This window comes from Dreissena polymorpha, chromosome 3, assembly GCF_020536995.1.
Source record: "Dreissena polymorpha isolate Duluth1 chromosome 3, UMN_Dpol_1.0, whole genome shotgun sequence".
Taxonomy (NCBI): domain Eukaryota; kingdom Metazoa; phylum Mollusca; class Bivalvia; order Myida; family Dreissenidae; genus Dreissena; species Dreissena polymorpha.
This window is the reverse complement of record NC_068357.1, coordinates 136,687,304-136,706,145: the sequence shown is the minus strand read 5'-3', so window position 1 is coordinate 136,706,145 and position 18,842 is coordinate 136,687,304. Positions and strand designations below refer to the sequence as shown.

Sequence of the window (18,842 nt, the reverse complement as noted above, 5' to 3'; positions counted from 1 at the left end):
GCAGCTCTTGTTTTAATTTGGCTCACAATTTGTGAAAAGGATACACAAACGATACTATCCGGTTTACTTTAATATGAAGGCTTATCTGCTTTTGTCAATTCCAAATCAAATTGTCTTAATAAATTCCACACAAGTAATTTGACAAAATAATTTCTCCTGATGCTAACCCTATAAGCAATTGTTCATTCAAATGGCAAACATGAACTCCAATAGATATCTTACTGTTTTTCATTCAATTGCTGTCTCATAATCAATATGTTTGCTGGCTGAATGTAGCAATTTGTAGGAGCAAGTATTGTGATGTGGTAACAATATTTTAATGTGATTTACATATACATTTATTTACATGGGTTAGTAGCACGATACCAGCTGGCAACATAGGTTTTAAAGTAAAAAAAATAAAATGTTTTTTTGGAGGGAATTTTTAGCTGAAATAGGAGAAAAAAGTATACTTTTTTCATGGGGTAAGCCACCGATATTCGGCGGTATAAAGTGCAAAACGAGGGCCCTGGGCTAATCAGGGACTGCACTAGGCTTATAATGAATAAAATTGCTTTCACTTGAAATTCAGGGTCTTACAACTTGTGATCTCCTTCTTAGCCATTTTACTTCAGTCAGAAATATATTGATTGTTTTGTGTTCAATTGTTAGATTGCTTGAGACTTATGCTTGGTCAAATGTTATTGCCATGATTGTAGTATTTATATTTCATTTGTATACTGTTTACCTTACAACTGGTTTTGCTGTCCTTTCAATGCATTCACTTCTGTGATCAGTACATAAAACTAAATTGAGTAATAGTTTGTGGTTTACTAAGTAAACAAAATGGTGTACTCAGTTGCCAATACTTTTACATTGAGCACCATGTTTGCATGTAATGTCATTTGATAAAATTGAAAATGCAGATAAAACACACTTATTGTGCATTTCAAATGTATTTATTCTGTTTGGAAAAATACACAATACCATCAGAAGAGACACTTGCACAGCGGTTAATTACGTTTCTAAAGGGGTTGTTATTGTATGTTTCGGTACAATTGCGGATAAATTAACCTTTGCTGAATCACACTTCATAGTCTGTTTTTTAAATTTATGCAAAATATGTTGAAAACACATATAAAATCTTCTCAACCCGAATCATCATTGAAATTTCAAAACATCCGGACCTTAGCGCCACCTCAGAAGTAGCATTGGCTTATTTATTAATGCGCCGCGCATCGCCAAAAGAGGTGGCGACTGTGATTTATGGCCTTGACTTTGGTGTACTTTAAATGTAGTGTATTTTCAAAGAAATAGTTGACTTGTTTGTAAAAAATGTAGAAAATGTATAGTAAAAATACAATTTATGTACTAATGCATAATTCTTAATCACAGAAAACATTGTAATACCATGAATACTATTGCTTCATTAACCCTTTGCATGCTGGGAAATTTGTCGTCTGCTAAAATGTCGTCTGCTGAATTTCTAAAATTATCATTTTCTTCGACTTTTTTCAGAGAATACTATCAGAAGAGCAAACAGTTTGGATCCTGATGAGACGCCACGTTTTGTGGCGTCTCATCTGGATCCAAACTGTTTGCAAAGGCCTTTAAAATTCGGTTCCCGTACTGAAAGGGTTAAAATTTGCGCATTGAATACATTTTAGAAGGCACTGCCAATTTGGCAACAAACTGTGAAGGGGCTCCTTTTTGAATACCAAAAATGTAATTTATCCACCAAAAGAAGTCATATAATAGATAATTTTAGGTTGACACAGCAAAACAAATGTAAACAGAGTTATTGCCCTTTAACAAATTTGCTTTTAAACAGAAGACCGTAATTGACATTTGCCAAAATGATATTTTGTAACATACATTTTTGTTACTTTCAAAATAACAATTTATGTTAGTAAAAATAAAAAAAAAACTGTTTTCTGTGTGACCTGTTCCTGTTTGCCGGAAAGTGAGTCTTTTTAGATTAGGATAAGAAAACAAACAATTACTCCAATGGGAAAATTATTCAGTTGATGCAAATCCTGATTTATTGTGGCATTGTATATAAGACTATTGTTATAGTTTTATCCAACAGCAGTATTTATGGCAAATAAATTTAAGTTAACAATCTGGCTTTATCAATTATTAGTGAGTTTCATTATGTTTGTTATGGAGTCAGAAAAATCAATTAATGTCAATACACATTTACTCAATAAACTTGTTTCGATGAGTCATCAAAAAATCCTGAGCAAGCAAGAGAGAAAGAGCTTTTATTCCGCCTTACCCAAAACTAGTGCCAGGGAAAAATCCCATATTGGAAGAAATTTTCTGTTGATAGGTCCTTCCCTTATGTGGGAAATCTATCTGCAGATATTATGTTCATCAATTCAAGACTCTCCAGTGAGAGAGAGGGGGGGCATTATTGATTATTGCATTGGTTGATTTTCATTGGTGGCTTCTCGGTTCCAGTGTTTTCGCATTGAGTCATTTTCTGGTTGCAGAAGTCATTTGAGGTCATTCGTTACTTGATAAGTGTAAAGAACATATAGGAGGAATCTAAAATTTCTATGATTTGGTATTAACATTTCTTACGCGATTCTTTGAGGGAGTAAATTTTTTAACTTGGTGCGGTGGAATATTGGATAAGTTATCTGATTTGTGGACAAGTTTCGGTGAATATTAAAATCTGTATGAGGTTCATTTAATATTAAAGTTATGTAATGTTATGTGCATTATATTATTTTATTTTAGGGATTGCCTTTTGTCTGACATGTTCATTATAAGTTGAGGTATCTTGTTTTAACCATGCACTTGTTGGATTATGGTCTCTGTACACACTCCTGTTTACATAAAGAAATAGCTTGTTTATTCTCAAGATGGATCAAAATCATTTTCAAGTCTGAGGACCTATTTATATCGTCACAGTGACGTAACAAGACAGTGTTAACGCGCATATCTTCATAAGTTATTCAGAGACGTAAAGAGTGTAACATTTCCTCTTGATTGCATAAATGAGAGCGTAATATTGTGAGAACCTGTAGATTCTGTTCATATGGTGCCAATTCAAATACATGATATAAGAAAATAGAAAATTGAAGGGATTGAGTTTTAGATTTTAAGAGGTGCAAACAAATAATAAATCACCATCTGTTATGATTTTCAGAATGTTGAAGACATTTTCAACATGGACGAGACCATGAAAACCTGTCTTCAGTTGATTTGAACAAGAAGGACTTAAAACGTACTGAGTTGGAAAACTAAAGAGGTAAGATTTGAACTGTGAATTTAATTATAGGTTTAAAAGGTACAATGAAAGAAAAGTTACTTCATAAAGTAATCCTTCCATCTGTATTGTGAATGCTATAAATGCAAGGACATCAGCAAATTAAAGTGGTGAATAAATAATATTTTATCAATGTAAATGACACAGACTGGAATCACACTTTTAATTACTTTAGACCAAAAATATTTACAGTGCACAGGGATGGATTATTATTAGGGGCCCACTAGCCCATTGGTCCTACAATTTTTGAAAGACCCTTTTTTCAAAATGTTATTTTCAGGGTGGGCACAGCCCTTGAAAAGTGCTTCAAAATCAATTCATGTTGGTTAAAAATGCTTATGGTCAACATTAAACATAAACAACATATATTCAATAAACAGCAATGAAACCTTTTCAAAACACAAGTCCTTTATAATCACACAAGTATAAGGAATGACAGCATGTGACATCTTTAATAAACCTTTGTCTAAAAATCTTCAAGTTGTTATTGTCCCCTACTGGTGAAACTGGAGGGTACATATGGTTTGCACACCGACTGTCAGTCAGTCAGTCTGTCTGTCACACTTTTCTGGATCGTAGGATAACTTTAAAAGTTCTTCATATTTTTTCATGAAACTTGAAACATGGACAGATGGCAATATGGAGATTATGCATGACATTTCATTTTGTTCCTACATCAAGAATTCTGGTTGCTATGGCAACAAATAAAAAAATTCTGACCATGGTGGAGTTTCACCAGTAAGGGACAATATTGCTTGGCAATCTCTTGTTTACATTTATTAATTGTGTGGGACTGACAAAATGAAAAGGTCATTGACCCCAATACATGCACTGTCAGTGTGTTTTTTAATGGCAATTTCGGGGCCGATATTCGGCCCCATTCCGCTAAAAAAAAGAGTATATATTTTTCCCCGATTTAAAATAAAAAAAAACCCTCCAGAATAAAAATTTTTTTTTTTTTTTTTTTGTTTTTTTTTAGAAAGAACTCTCTTATGATAAATATTCATTTCATAACAACTAACAAAGTATATAACAAATTAATAATATTATATGATTTTGAATTATTATAAAGAGTTACATTAAATTAGTAATTCCCAAATCAGTGTACTTTTCATATGAATTTCATGCTTTTCCCAAAATGGCCAGGTAAACCCCTGATGTATCTATATATATTGTGTCAATATTTGATGAAAAACATTTTAATTTGGTCCATTTTATTGATAAAAAAAAATGCTAACATTTGCCATTTTATCGATTAGAAAGTCCCTATTAGACTCAAAATGGCTAGGAAAACTGAGACTGTGCATGAAGGCTTAACTGTCTGAAACTAATGTTGAAAAAATCATTGGTATATATTTTAGAAAAAGGACAGAGAAATTCAGCTGTGAATATTACATTCATACAAACATGTGTATTCATATAATAAATTTCAGAAAATATAAAAGAGTGAATTTTTAATTTACCCCTTTTCCTAAAAAACGACGCGTTTTTCCCCTTTGGACGGGCCCCGCCACCATTCCCTTATTTGTGAAAAAAACACTGACTGTCCATAGAGCATTAAGTAATTAGCGTGATGAGGATACTTTAGGATGGGAAAAATATCAGAGATTTACTGCTTTGGTCTTTAAACAGATGTGCAGAAATAAATTAGGTTTACTGGAATGTAAATAGGTGGTTCAGCTGTACTGTTTTAAAATAAATTTATTTGAAAATTAGACCAAAATAAATTTCTCCAAGGTCTTTGAAAAAAACGAAGTTAGCTAACTGGGGCAATATTTTACTTTAGTCACCCCCTGTGGACCCTTGTGAATGCCCAAATGTAAGTGTTGACAAATATTTGTCCATGTTTTTTTCCCTATTTTAAATCAAATAAGATTGCTGCCAAACCTAAAGTGAAACTCAATGTTCTAACATATGAAGCGTTCATGTTGAAAATTGTTCAAATGTCAGTATCTAAGGCATAATATTATAATATACTAAACGATTATGTTGAAAACATTTTTACGCTGAAAATTGTTGCCCTATCATAGAAGTGGAATGTTAACCCTTTGCAAGCTGGGAAATTTGTCATCTTCTAAAATGTCGTCTGCTGAATTTCTAAAATTAGCATTTTCTTCATTTTTTTTTTTCAAAGAATACTATCAGAATATCAAACAGTTTGGATCCTGATGAGACGCCACGCCCTGTGGCGTCTCATCTTGATCCAAACAGTTTGCAAAGGCCTTCAAAATTCGGTTCAGGCACTGAAAGGGTTAAAATGTCTCAAGCCATTTTGTAAATATATTTTATGTAAGAATTTGTCAAATTTATTTCTAATAAACGTATAATTGATGTAAGTATGTGTATGTAATATATAATGCTTTATATTTTACAGCCTGTACCATTTTTGATTGGGGAAAAAAGCCTGATAGACCAGGAAATTGTGAAAATTAAACATTTATAATATAATTATTAATAAGAGTATACCAAATATCCATAAGTGCATGTTCAACTGCTTTCTAAAATTGATATCATAAAGTGCTAGGGAATTAAATTGCTGTATAATTAACTCAATAAATAGTATAGTTTTGCTTGGGAAACAGCCTGTTAAAGGCTGTTATTTTGGGCCAAAAAATCACTGCAACTATATAAGATATCAACATGAAACTTCATAGGTGTATAGATATTAAGCAGTCAAAGTGCCTTGCAAAAGAACCATGACCCTACACTTTCTTAAATAAGAGTTGTTGCCCCGGGTTTTGTTGTGTTTGTATTATGTATTTTAAGGGCGATATCTCAGATACAAGATTTCAACATGAAACTTCATGTGTAGAAATCAATTCGAAGAAGTGCAGTGCACTAGAACAATAACCCTACACTTTATTTACTGAGAGTTATTTCCCTTTTAAGGGCCAAATCTCAGATAGGCTACAAGATTACAACATGAAACTTAATGGGTGTGTAGAAATCAATAGGAAGATGTGTTGTATGCAAGAACAATAACCCTTCAATTTCTAAACTAAGAGTTATTTCCCTTTATAGTTTTTGTATGATGTTACTTTTCAGGGCCATATTTCAGATACGCTACAATATATTTCAACATGAAACTTCATGGGTGTGTCGATGTCACTGAGGTGATTTGCAATGCATTAAAACAATTGCCATAAACTTAATAACATTTTAAGATAGGATTTGCACCCATCATTGCAGAGTTAGCACAGACCTTGAAAAGTGCTTGAATTTCAATGCTCTCCTTGAAAAGTGCTTATAAAGGCTGTGGAGTGCTTAAAAAGTGCTTATTTGCATATAAAAACTTTAAAATGCTAAGAAAGTGCTTATTTTGGGCTTCAAAAGTGCTTGAAAAACGTACTAAGGGTAAAAATATATAATGTCATAGCATTGCCATGAGTCCGAAGTAGTATTTTTTGTTTTTCACGATTTATGACGGTTCCGATCTGTTCATACTGGCGAGTACTGGATTAGTACGGGTCAGTGAGGGTTTTAGAACATAAGGGAGGCAACTACTACTAATCTTCCGCCAATTGGTCTACTTCGGTGTTTTTTTGTACACATTATGCCATTATGGTGCTGACAAGTTGAAATATGCCAGCGAATAAGTGCATTTTTCAGAAAGGGTGGCTTTTGAAGTGCCCTTGGGTTGTTGACACCACCAATTCTAAAGTCAAAGCATGCAGAACAGATATAGAGATCACTAGAATGGAGGAATCGGCGTTGAAAAGCCACCAGAAGAGTGCCAAACTTTTATACTTTTTACAAGCTTCAATTCATACATGGCATTTTATATTATGGTTGAACTTAACTTAATTAAAGGCAGTTGCAAGATTCTGTACATTTTTAGTTTTCTATTTTTTCTTCAGAATTAATTTGTAGCAGGTGCATAATTATCTTAAACACTTTGTAGAAGCTATATTATACCACTGGAATGTATGTAATAAACATACATGTATAGAATACATATTCAATTCAAGTAATAGGTTTTGTTTTGGTATGTGTAATGCCTTTGATCAATTACTAAATCATAATGAAGTATCTTACTTTTGATTGAACAGTTACTGTAGCAGGGTAAGTGCAGACTGTTGTATTAGTCATATAGAATGTGAAGCAAGAAAAGACCAATTTAGCAAAAATGTTGTCAGTATTGGACACATAATAATATACAGATTTCAGTAGGTCGGACTAAGAAAGTGCTTGAATTTGGATTTTTTCCCTTGAAAAGTGCTTAAAAAGTGCTTGAATTTCATTAGAGAAAATCTGTATGAACCATGCATTGAACAAAATTTATTTAGGGGAGGATATCAATTCAACGAATTTGCTTGTTTTAATTTGTATCTGCGGGTAAAATTCCCTAAAATAAGATCAGTAATATATGTGTCGCTATTATCAAGCAGAAAGAAAACTTATTGATTATAGATTTCAAAAATAATTGTAAATAGAAACAGGAGTAAGACTGAAATTGTATATAATTGTAACCACTTCAGACAATAAAGTTTCCTACCTCAATATCGGAAAGCAAACATACAGCTTCTGTTTGTAAAGGAATCAATGCTTATTAATTCTTGAATTCAATTATTGGACCAATTATCGGTACTAAATCATGGAAAGAACTGGCTCTTCATCGCTTCTGATGTGAAATAACATAATGGGGGGCAAATTATCTGGTGATTTATATATAGTTTTATGCAAATCAATAAATCTGCACTATATTATTATGCAAACATTTCTTAGACAGATGTTAGTGTATTTGCATATTGTAATACAACATTGTTAGGGCTCTCTGTAAGTCCAAGTGGATTTTGTTGTTCCAAAAATATAATGGCAGCATATTTGTGAGGACTTGATGAATTAAGTTTTTGTTTGGTAAGCTATGGAAAAAGAGGAAATAATATTGAGTAATTGGGAAAAATTGTACAAATGTTTTTTACTGACTGCCTCAACATTTATTAGAGGTTTATAATGATTTCATTGGTGAAGGCTTATACCTCGTCAAAAAAGTGATCAAAATTTTAAGCCAGTTTAAACCGGGTTTAACCCTGCGGTATTGGCATCGAGCTAAAAGCGAGTCTTACCGACTTAGCTTACCGACTTGGTTTTTTAGCTTACCCACTTGTTTTTTTAGCTCACCTGAGCACAGCGTGCTCATGGTGAGCTTTTGTGATCGCTTTTTGTCCGTCGTGTGTCATGCGTCGTCTGTCGTGCGTCGTGCGCCGTCAACATTTGCCTTGTTAACTCTCTAGAGGCCACATTTATTGTCCAATCTTCATGAAATTATGTCAGAATATTGGTCTCAATGATATTTTGGATTAGTTCGAAAATGGTTACGTTTGCTTGAAAAACATGGCCGCCAAGGGGCGGTGCATTTTTCCTTATATGGCTATATATGGCTATAGTAAAATCTTGTTAACACTCTAGAGGCCACATTTATTGTCTGATCTTCATGAAACTTGGTCAGAAGATTCATCCCAATAATATCTTGGATGAGTTCAAAAATGATGCCGGTTGGTTAAAAAACATGGCCACCAGGGGGCGGGGCATTTTTCCTTTAATGGCTATAGTAAAACCTTAATTGTTAACACTCTAGAGGCCACATTTATTTTCCGATCTTCATGAATCTTGCTCAGAAGATTTGTCCCAATAATATCTTGGATAAGTTAAAAAATGGTAACCTTTGCTTGAAAAACATGGCTGCCAAGGGGCGGAGCATTTTTCCTTATATGGCTAAATATGGCTATAGTAAAATCTTGTTAACACTCTAGAGGCCACATTTATTGTCCAATCTTCATGAAACTTAGTAAGAAGATTCATCCCAATAATATCGTAGACGAGTTCGAAAATGATGCCGGTTGGTTGAAAAACATGGCCCCCAGGGGGTGGGGCATTTTTTCTTATATGGCTATAGTAAAACCGTGTTAACACTCTAGAGGCCACATTCATTTTCCGATCTTTGTGAAAGTTGGTCAGAAGATTTGTCCCAATAATATCTTGTTATCTCAGGTGAGCGACTTTGGGCCTTTCAGGCCCTCTTGTTTTAAAGTTAAATCTTGGTTTAAGTAGCTTAAAGCCAACATAGTGGGTTTTTTAATCATCTTAAGTGAAAAGCGTGTCTGAAAAACTCGCTTTTAGCACTGTACCAATACCGCAAAAATTAACACAGTTGAAGAAAACTCACTTTGAACCCACTTAAGATGATTGAAAAACCCACTATGTTGGCTTTAAGCAGTTAAACCAAAGTTTAAATTACAAAAAAAAAAGTTTTAAGCTAAAAAACCAAGTCGGTAAGCTAAAAGTGTGTCTAAAAGACTCACTTTTAGTTCGGTGCCAATACCGCATGGTCTAACCCGGTTTAAAACTGGGTTATAACCGGATTTTGATCACTTCAAAGTTTGACAAAGGAAATGCTGACAGAACAGAGCCAAGCAAATAACATTTTGGAAGGATGGAAAAATTCAAAATTTAACACACCTCCATCTTTCAAATGCAGAAAAAATGGGCCAAATGCCTGTTAAGATTTCCCATTACTCGCATTGATTAAATCAATATTTTATTTTAAACTTAACTCTTAATTGGGTCACAATGGCTTTGTACACAAACCCTATCGAACCACATCCTTGAATCAAGTAAGGTCTGAAAATGTATCGCAATTTTGTTGATTTACTACGGCGGTACTGACTAAGATGGTCCTAATAGCAGATGAACGGATTGGTCGGATTAGTGAGCGTAATAACCATCAACATGTAGAAAGAAACATTTGGGACTGAAAATGCTGGTCTTCTTAGCGAGTGGGTTGTAATTACGTCAGGTGGTCGTGAAGAGAGTTTTTTGATTGTTTGTGTATGAAAAATATAAATGCATGTTTCATCCACATAACAAAAAATACTGTAAAACCATTAAATTTCGTGTGGTACGAATTTTCGTGGATTTTGTTGGTCAGCTGAACCACGAATTCAAGTACCAACGATTATTTATACATTTTTAATCCAAAATCTGTCATTTCCGATTTTTGATTGAGATATGCTAGTTAATACAATATGTTGTTTTCTTGATAAGTGTTTGAGTAATAATACTTTTTAAAGGGGCCTTTTCACAGATTTTGGCATGTTTTGAAGTTTGTCATTAAATGATTTATATTGATAAATGTAAACATTGGATCTAAATAGCTCCAGTTAAAAATATAAAATAAAATTTAAAAAAAGGAAAAAAAAGCAGCCGGCAGCAGGGCTCGAACCAGTGACTCCCAGAGTCCTGGAGTAAAAACCAATTAGACCGCTCGGCTATCCTGCCAAGTAATTATACGTGACATATTTTATACCTTTATAAGCAATCTTCGTAGTTTCACGAAATTAAACGACAACAACAGAACTCTCCAAATTATTCAATCGTTTCGCGTTGCAACGCTTTATAATTTTCAGGTTTTTAAATCGTCAAAAGATGCATATAATGGATATATTAGACCATGGTAAATGTTCAGTATTACTGTTTCCTCACAAATATCATAACTAAAACGAAAATTTGCGAATCTGAAACAACTTTTTTCAATTTTGTCAATTTACCAAAACGTGAAAAGATCCCTTTAAATCAAGCAAAGTATTTTAACTGAATATCAACGATTGTTCTCTTTTACGTGACGTCGTCAAATTAACAGTTTGCAGATTTATCACATATGTCAATTAGTGCCAATTAAACTTAAAAGAGACATAATGGTTTTCACACGTGTATTTTGGGGACCTTATTACTCAATTGTTACTACTGGGGGACCGATTGCGCAGAGAATTGCAAATATTGTCAAAACAACATTGATGGCAATGAGCGAACGGGGACCACGAGTGCACCGCTTTATCGCTCTTATCGACAATTATTGGCAACAATGTCATGCTTCAGTGCATATCAACCTCAAGTCTTGCTGTGAACACAGATAAGCAGATTATGCTTCGTTATTACTCTGGTTGTTTTAATAAAAGTTTAATTATTATGATTGTTAGTCTTCACCAAAAATTTGAAATCCACGAAATTACGTGTCAACGAATAAGTTGTTTTTTCTTAAACCACGAAATTTCATACCGACGAATTTCTATACGTTTACAGTAGCGCTAAGGATTGAAAAAGGACGTTCTGTTTTAGTTTTTTTTTTCAGGCATAATTTATCAAGCTGTAATCAATTTATTTCTGATTAACCACTTTAAATTAAATGTAATAGTTAATTTATATAATTTAAACACTTAACAGTATGAAAATAAATATTTGAACATTCGTACATTGCAAGGAGGGTCCTAACAATTTCAAGTAGTAAATCCTTTTTTCCTTTGTTAAGGTTAAGATGCTGTTGGTGACAGTGTCTTTTTAAAATTAAGATTTTATTCAAAATTAATAAAATTGAATGAACAACAAGTAATGCTATTTTTGTTCTCCTATTCCATTATCAAGGTCACAATGTCGTCGGTGAAGGTGGCAGTGCGTGTGCGGCCGTTCAACACACGGGAGATAAACGCCAACTCCAGGTGCATCATATCTATGAACGGCAATGAAACCAGTACGTATCAGTGGTCATTACACTTATAAATAGACCTTATGCTGTAAAATAATTCCCAATTGCACACCTTCTGTGGGCGATACATTTGTACAAGTTTAAGGCATATGTTTTACGCAGCCATTATACTGTACAGTGAGACCTGAAGTAATAACGCCTTTTTTGGTGTGTGTGGGGTCTTGTAGACTAGTTTTATTGAGAGACATTTTTTCTGAAGAATTTCTTTAGTATAAATGCTACCAGGAGCTATGCATTTCTCGTAGGGAGGGATAGGTCAGACAAGTTTGTATAATGGGTAATTCCCATTAAAGATCTTAAACAACAGCGGTCTCTTTTTCCATTCCCCATTGGTTGTGGGCATTTTGTTTCCAATATGCGACTTTTTGTCATACATTTATGCACATAAAAAACATACATTAGAGCCTTTCTCTATGAAAAGGGTTTTTTATGCAGCATATTAGGGACGACACTTTCTGCTCACTTCTTAGCATAAAGCTAGTTTAGTCATCCATTAAAACCCTGTGCGGACGTCACAGGATAACCTAGGAAGATACTTTAAGTCCATGCATTAACCCTTGCATGCTGGTAAATTTGTCGTCTGCTAAAATGTCGTCTGCAGAATTTCTAAAATTAGCATTTTCTTCGATTTTTTTCAAAGAATACTATCAGAATAGCAAACAGTTTGGATCCTGATGAGACGCCACGTTTTGTGGCATCTCATCTGGATCCAAACTGTTTGCAAAGGCCTTTAAAATTCAGCTCCAGCGCTTTAAGGGTTAAACACCCTTTTTACTGAGCACTGCTCATAATAATTTGACTCATTCTTAAAAAATTCCTATATGTATCTATGTATTCTATGTAACACAAAAAGGGACATTGTTTTCATCTGCATTTTAGAGGGCATGGAAGCCAAACTGGGACATTGGTCATTATTTGTGAATTAACAACATTTACAAAGATGATCAAATATGTTTTTCAATTTTTTGGGAAATAGTTAGAATTATGAAAGACATTTGTGATTAAAAAAACTTTCTTCATTAGTTACGAAGCTCATTATTTGCCATATGAACAAAGAAATGCTTGTTCTTTCAGTTATTGAAAATCCAAAGCCATGTGGACCAAAGGATTCCAAAGAGCAATACAAGAACTTCTCCTTTGACTACTCATACTGGTCACATACCACCGTAAGTATAGGTCACATACCACTGTAAGTATAGGTCACATACTACTGTAAGTATATGAGTCTCGCTCTGGGCGAACGGGGCTTGATGCATGTGCATAAAGTGTCGTCCCAGATTAGCCTGTGCGGTTCGCATGGGCTAATCAGGGACGACACTCTCCGCCTAATCTGGATTTGTGCTTAGAAGAGACTTCCCACAACACGACTGCACAGGCTAATCTGGGACGTCACATAACAGACATTGATAAAACCCAGCTGATATATATTATAGCTATTGAAGTCACATCAAAACGCCATGCACAAATTTAGCAGATAATTATCAGCTCAATTTACACCCCTTAAAAGTATTTTTACATTTCTAATGGGACTACCCAATTTCCCATGCAATTATTTTTTATCATTATGAAGAGCCCTAAATCTACAAATTTAGCAGCTAAAATTTTGCCTTGTGGACCGACCTGAATTTTTGTTTACTTCATACTTTTTGGACTACAGTGCATGCCTAGCAAACATTCAGGTCATTGAGGAAGAGAGAGAGCATTTCCTTTTGGTTTAAGCATGTTGCATATAACACATTTTGCACTGTTCGCATTTAAGTAAGAATTGAAAAAATAGGGTAAGGATAATGACCTTATGAATCAGAACCTTTTTGAGCGGGTAGGATGAGAAGGTTAAACTAGAAACGTGTTGAAAAAACGACAACATTCTAAAGTGTTTCAGATATTTTTGCCAACATGGCTGCTATCGTTATTGGTTGCAAAACACCATAAACAGCCATTGATTTTTACAGACCAGGAGAAAAACATCAAATGGGATGAAACAGCATTCAAAGGCGATTCTAGGGATTAATCGGAAAATGATTGACAATTTAATGAACTTGCTATTCTTGTATGGGTCTTGATCCGAGTACATCTGAATGGCTGAGGTCAAACAGTTGTATCTAATTATAATTCCTTCAAGAAGTACAGTAGTTTACCTCCTTCATCCTGAGTTAATTGAAGAACCAAAACGGGGTATGGGAGTTCAAGGTTGTGTTTATTGTCCGGTGAAACCGGAGGGGACTTATGGTTTGCGCTCTGTGTGTCAGTCAGTCTGTCGGTCCGTTACACTTTTCTGGATCCTGGGATAACTTTAAAAGTTCTTTATATTTTTTAATGAAACTTGAAACATGGATAGATGGCAATATGGAGATTATGCACGTCATTTCATTTTGTTCCTACGTCGAAAATTCTGGTTGCTATGGCAACAAATAAAAAATTCTGACAATGGTGGTGTTTCACCGGTAGGGGACCATATTGCTTGACAATAGCCTTGTTGTTACCTGTTTTGTCTGTCAGTTTTAAATAATTAAATGATTTAAAAAAAAAAGATGATTTATTAAGTAAAGTAAGTAAGTAAAACCATTGAAAACAGCATGGTCCTGATTTAATTAAATATGAGCCAGTGTCTGGAAAAATGGGTCTTAATGCATGCGCAGTAACTGTTGTCCCATGCACATGCGAATCAGGGACGCCACTTTCCGTTTGTATTTTTATTTTAACCCTTTCCCACTCAGAAGCAAAGTAAAAGTGGCTATGTGCAAGCAGCATAAAACAAGAAAAGCCTTTGAGTAACTCGCAGTCTGTTCAGTTAGTATGCTGTTTGCTGCTTCATCAGTATCTAAGGTTTGGAAATGAAGCCTTTAAAATTTGGATCTAGTAAGAAAGGTCTTTAATTAAATTCAAGTTTCTGAGGGACTTCAAATGCGTCAGAATACGTATCTAAGTGGTAAAGGGTTAAAGAAAGTCTTCTCATAGCAAATATCTAGTTGAGGCGGAGACTTAATAATGTCGTCCCTGATTAGCCTGTGCAGACTGAGCAAGCTAGTCTGGGATGACACTTTAGTTAGATGCATTAAGCCCCATTTTCCCAGAGTGAAGCTCATATAGGTATTGACCCTTTGCATGCTGGGAAATTTGTCGTCTGCTCAAATGTCTTCAAATGTCTTCTGCTGAATTTCTAAAATTAGCATTTTCTTCGATTTTTTTTCAAAGAATACTATCAGAATAGCAAACAGTTTGGATCCTGATGAGACGCCACATTCTGTGGCGTCTCATCTGGATCCAAACTGTTTGCAAAGGCCTTCAAAATTCGGTTCCAGCACTGACAGGGTTAATATTGTTACTTTCTTTTAAGAATAATTACATGTACAAATAATTTATAACTATTTGTGAGTGTGATAACCAACTTGTGTCATTGGACATAAACACAAACCTGATCACCATAGAACACAAAACAACAGCAAAGAAGAAATGAGAAAAGTATTGATCCAAGGTTACAATTAACTTGAATGGATAAAGCTATAAACAACTTGTCCAGTCTGGAACTATTCCTCTAATTCCACTTGTTACATGCTAACCAAGCTACGATGTATCTAATTGATTTGCTATCATATTTCAGTTATTAAGTTTGCAGATCAGAATTGTTTCAATATTTAATATCCAGCAAATGTAATTGTCTGACCCTAATGGGTTTATCTGAAAGCATTTGTTGACAGAGATCAATAATTCAGAAAATGGTACTAGAAAATCTTTTAATGATGTATATTTGCTCAAAATTTTGAATGATATATTTTTTGTACTGATTTGGGGTAAAAATAAAGCAATAAAAAACATAAAGGTGCATAGCTTAACACTTCTTTGAGATTCTATATAACCTATAACTTATATTGAAATACATTTTCCTGCAACTGTAATTGCATTTGGATTCTACATGTTCTTGTTTGATTTAAAATTAAATTTGATGAAAGTATTATATAATATGAAATGTGTTGTTTTACTTGAAATTTCCTCTATGAAAGCGCCTTTTTAGGAAGAAGTTATATTCAAAGAGTCAAATTCTAAATAGATCAGTTTAAAGATTATTCTCAAATAAGTCTCAAATTTAAACTGATATTTTTATATAATTTTTTACTACCAGGTAATTACTTGTGCAGACACAATCTATTGTTTGATTGATTTACAAATGGCTAAAGGTTTATACTTGTCAGTTTGTATAAGGCTTGACATGTTAAGAGGTCTCAAACATTATTTGCTTTTGTATGATATTTCATGCGCTTTCAAGAGATGTGCTATTTTTATAATATAAAGTTTCCAGGCAATTATTTTTGCAGACAAAATCCATATTTCTATTGGATTTCATAATAACCCGAAGTTCATACTTGTATTTTGTAGACACAGTTTCTGGAAAGTGCTTTGTTGGAAATTTATAATTTAATGATTTCGGTGAGATGGCTGTTGCTTTATTCATCATCTTCATCATCGTCGTCATTGTCGTCGTCATTATCATCATAATCATGATTATCATAATCATCATCAAATAACATTATCATTTTCATCATCATCAATATATAATAATCATCACCATCATCATCACCAGTAGCAGCAGCAAAACCATTATCAGTAAAATTACAAATGTATAATAATGATAATAATAATAAGCATCAATAAATCATCTGCACTCTAATGTGGACTTGCGACAAATGTATTGCTGATATGTGATGGAGGTCATAAAAGTGTTGTTTGTTTCTCTCTGTTCCCAGTCGATACTAGACTATTGTCCAATATTGGCACAGGATAATCAGTTTATTAGTCAGCGGAGAAGCGTAGTAGGTCGTGAATAATTGATATCATACATCTTATTTTATATCTTCTGAGGTAATAGCTGCGCCAAGCAAATACATGTGTCAAAAAATCTGGCAGCTTGATGAAATAATTTGGATATATCACAATTACTGCTAGTACATGTAGAAAGGATATATTGCTGATGATATCAATGATCCAACATCAAAAAACCTCAACAAACTTTATTCTGCAATTGTAAATGCCTATACTGCCTATACTCAAACTGACTTTATTCTGAAATTTAAACTGCCTATTTTGTCATATACTTAAATACTTTTTTAGAAGTTGGTTGTATATGGTTGTTCCGTTTCTTTTTAACATTGTTTCAATTCGTAAGCCTGACGTTATTTCAGTTGCATGGCGATAGTTTTGTGCCACACTTTTGCCCTTTACCACGTCCAACTGCATGCGTTTTGGGCCATTATATTGCAGCATTCTTCTTCATATAATGTAATACTTCACTCATCCAGTATATAGTGATCCAGCAAAGATAACTTTATGAAAAACACTAATTTTTGCATGCAAATGATGTCCACCAGGATTTCTGACAGTTAATGGTTGTTATAAAAACCAAGGGGCAGTCAGGTTATTGGACACACATTATTTTATGCTTGATAATACCAGCAGCAGCATGGGAAAATGGGTCTTATGTCTAATTTTGCCAGTGTAGCCCAAAACCAGCCGAGGAATTAAAAAAAAAAAAAAAGTTTCAGCTTTGTTTTTCGTTTCCATGGTTAAAATTAAAATCCACTAAAGCAAAAAATATAGGACTCATTTACTTATCACACTTATTTACTCTGCCAACATTCAATTGATGACAATCACTTTACTGCTTAAGAGAAATGTTGTTTAGCGTAATAAATGCAATTGGCAATTGATACAGTGAAATCAAAGTTAAAAACTTAAAAACTACTGCCAACTGAATAATCATAATGCTTCTAATTTGCCATAAATAAATAATCTGATTATTACATGTAACAATCAATCCAATAGAAATGAACTGGCTCATAATTGAAGGCAAAATATTGTCCTTGTTTTTTGCATTACAAATACAAATACAAAGCATTTATATAGCGCAAAAATTCTTTACATATTATATTTCGCTTTGCAATGAATTTACTATTATAGTTAATAAAAATGCAGACTTCATATTAATCTGACAAGTACACTCATTGTTTGTAAAATAGTCCATATAGATGTGTGTTCAGACTTGACCTAAAACTGGCTTCAAATTGACAACACTTAAGATACTCAGGTAGATTATTCCACCATTTTGGACCGGCATTTAAATGACAATGTAAAGGAATGCCCAAGTAAAAATCGGCATTCAAATGACAATGTAAAGGAATGCCCGAGTGAAAATCGTCTTTGATGGCTGACAGGTTTGTTCAGTGATGCCATATTGATCCGGTCTGGAGCTATTGCTATTGATGAAATATCTGACTCACTCAGTGGTGAATAACACAATACCAGCCGCCATCTTGGCATGAAAGCACTGGCCAATATCGACCACATTACAAACAATGTAATAAAATATGTTTTCTGGCATGAAATTGAGCAATTGTCATGAAAGCCGTGTATCTGCTTGTAGTTTCTTTATTAGAGTTTTATCACAGATTTGGATCCAAGCTTTTATATGACTGCATAATAGGCATGTTGTTAAATATGACACTTGTTAAAAGTCTCCATGATTAAAGAATTTTTTAAAATTATTTTTGTCTGGAGACTATTACAATATACAAGTTTGTATTTTTCATCTAGAGAATTACCACAATCTAATCTAAAACACTTACAGAAATTAAAATCATATGCAAAAATTGATAATGAAACATAGGTTATAACAGCTCTATTGAATTATATCAGATTCACCATTAATACAATCAATAAAAGGCACTAAATTATTCAAAGGTCTATTTTGTACTTTAAAATGCCAATTTTTTTTTTAATTTAAGAATTTTAAAGCATTTTTCTATTTTTCTGCATTCCAGCATTGTATGAACAGTTGTAGTTCACTGTTGCTTAATAAGTTTTTATTATGGCAATTTTGGTTTGTCCGATTTGGGCAAAGTGTATCAACCCTTGCAGAACGTATTATGGTATTTGTACACATTTTTTTTTTCTTTGCCAAACCTTAAACAAAAGGTACTTGCAGTATTATGGTATTTGCAGACAATATTTTTTTCTCTCTGTCAATTATTTAACAAAAGGTGTTCGGAATATTTG

At 33.6% G+C, this 18,842-nt stretch overlaps 1 protein-coding gene across 6 annotated transcripts in view; it reads left to right on the top strand.

Annotated features, from left to right (window-relative positions):
* LOC127871600 (kinesin-like protein unc-104) overlaps positions 1-18,842 on the top strand; it is a 170,470-nt gene that overhangs the window by 42,876 nt on the left and 108,752 nt on the right. For all 6 annotated transcript variants that reach the window (XM_052414693.1, XM_052414694.1, XM_052414692.1 and 3 more), the window contains exons 2-4: positions 3,137-3,238; positions 11,675-11,780; positions 12,870-12,961. In XM_052414693.1, coding sequence (XP_052270653.1) covers positions 11,681-11,780; positions 12,870-12,961 — 192 coding nt within the window. In that variant the 5' untranslated portion in view covers positions 3,137-3,238; positions 11,675-11,680. The remainder of the gene's footprint in view (positions 1-3,136; positions 3,239-11,674; positions 11,781-12,869; positions 12,962-18,842) is intronic.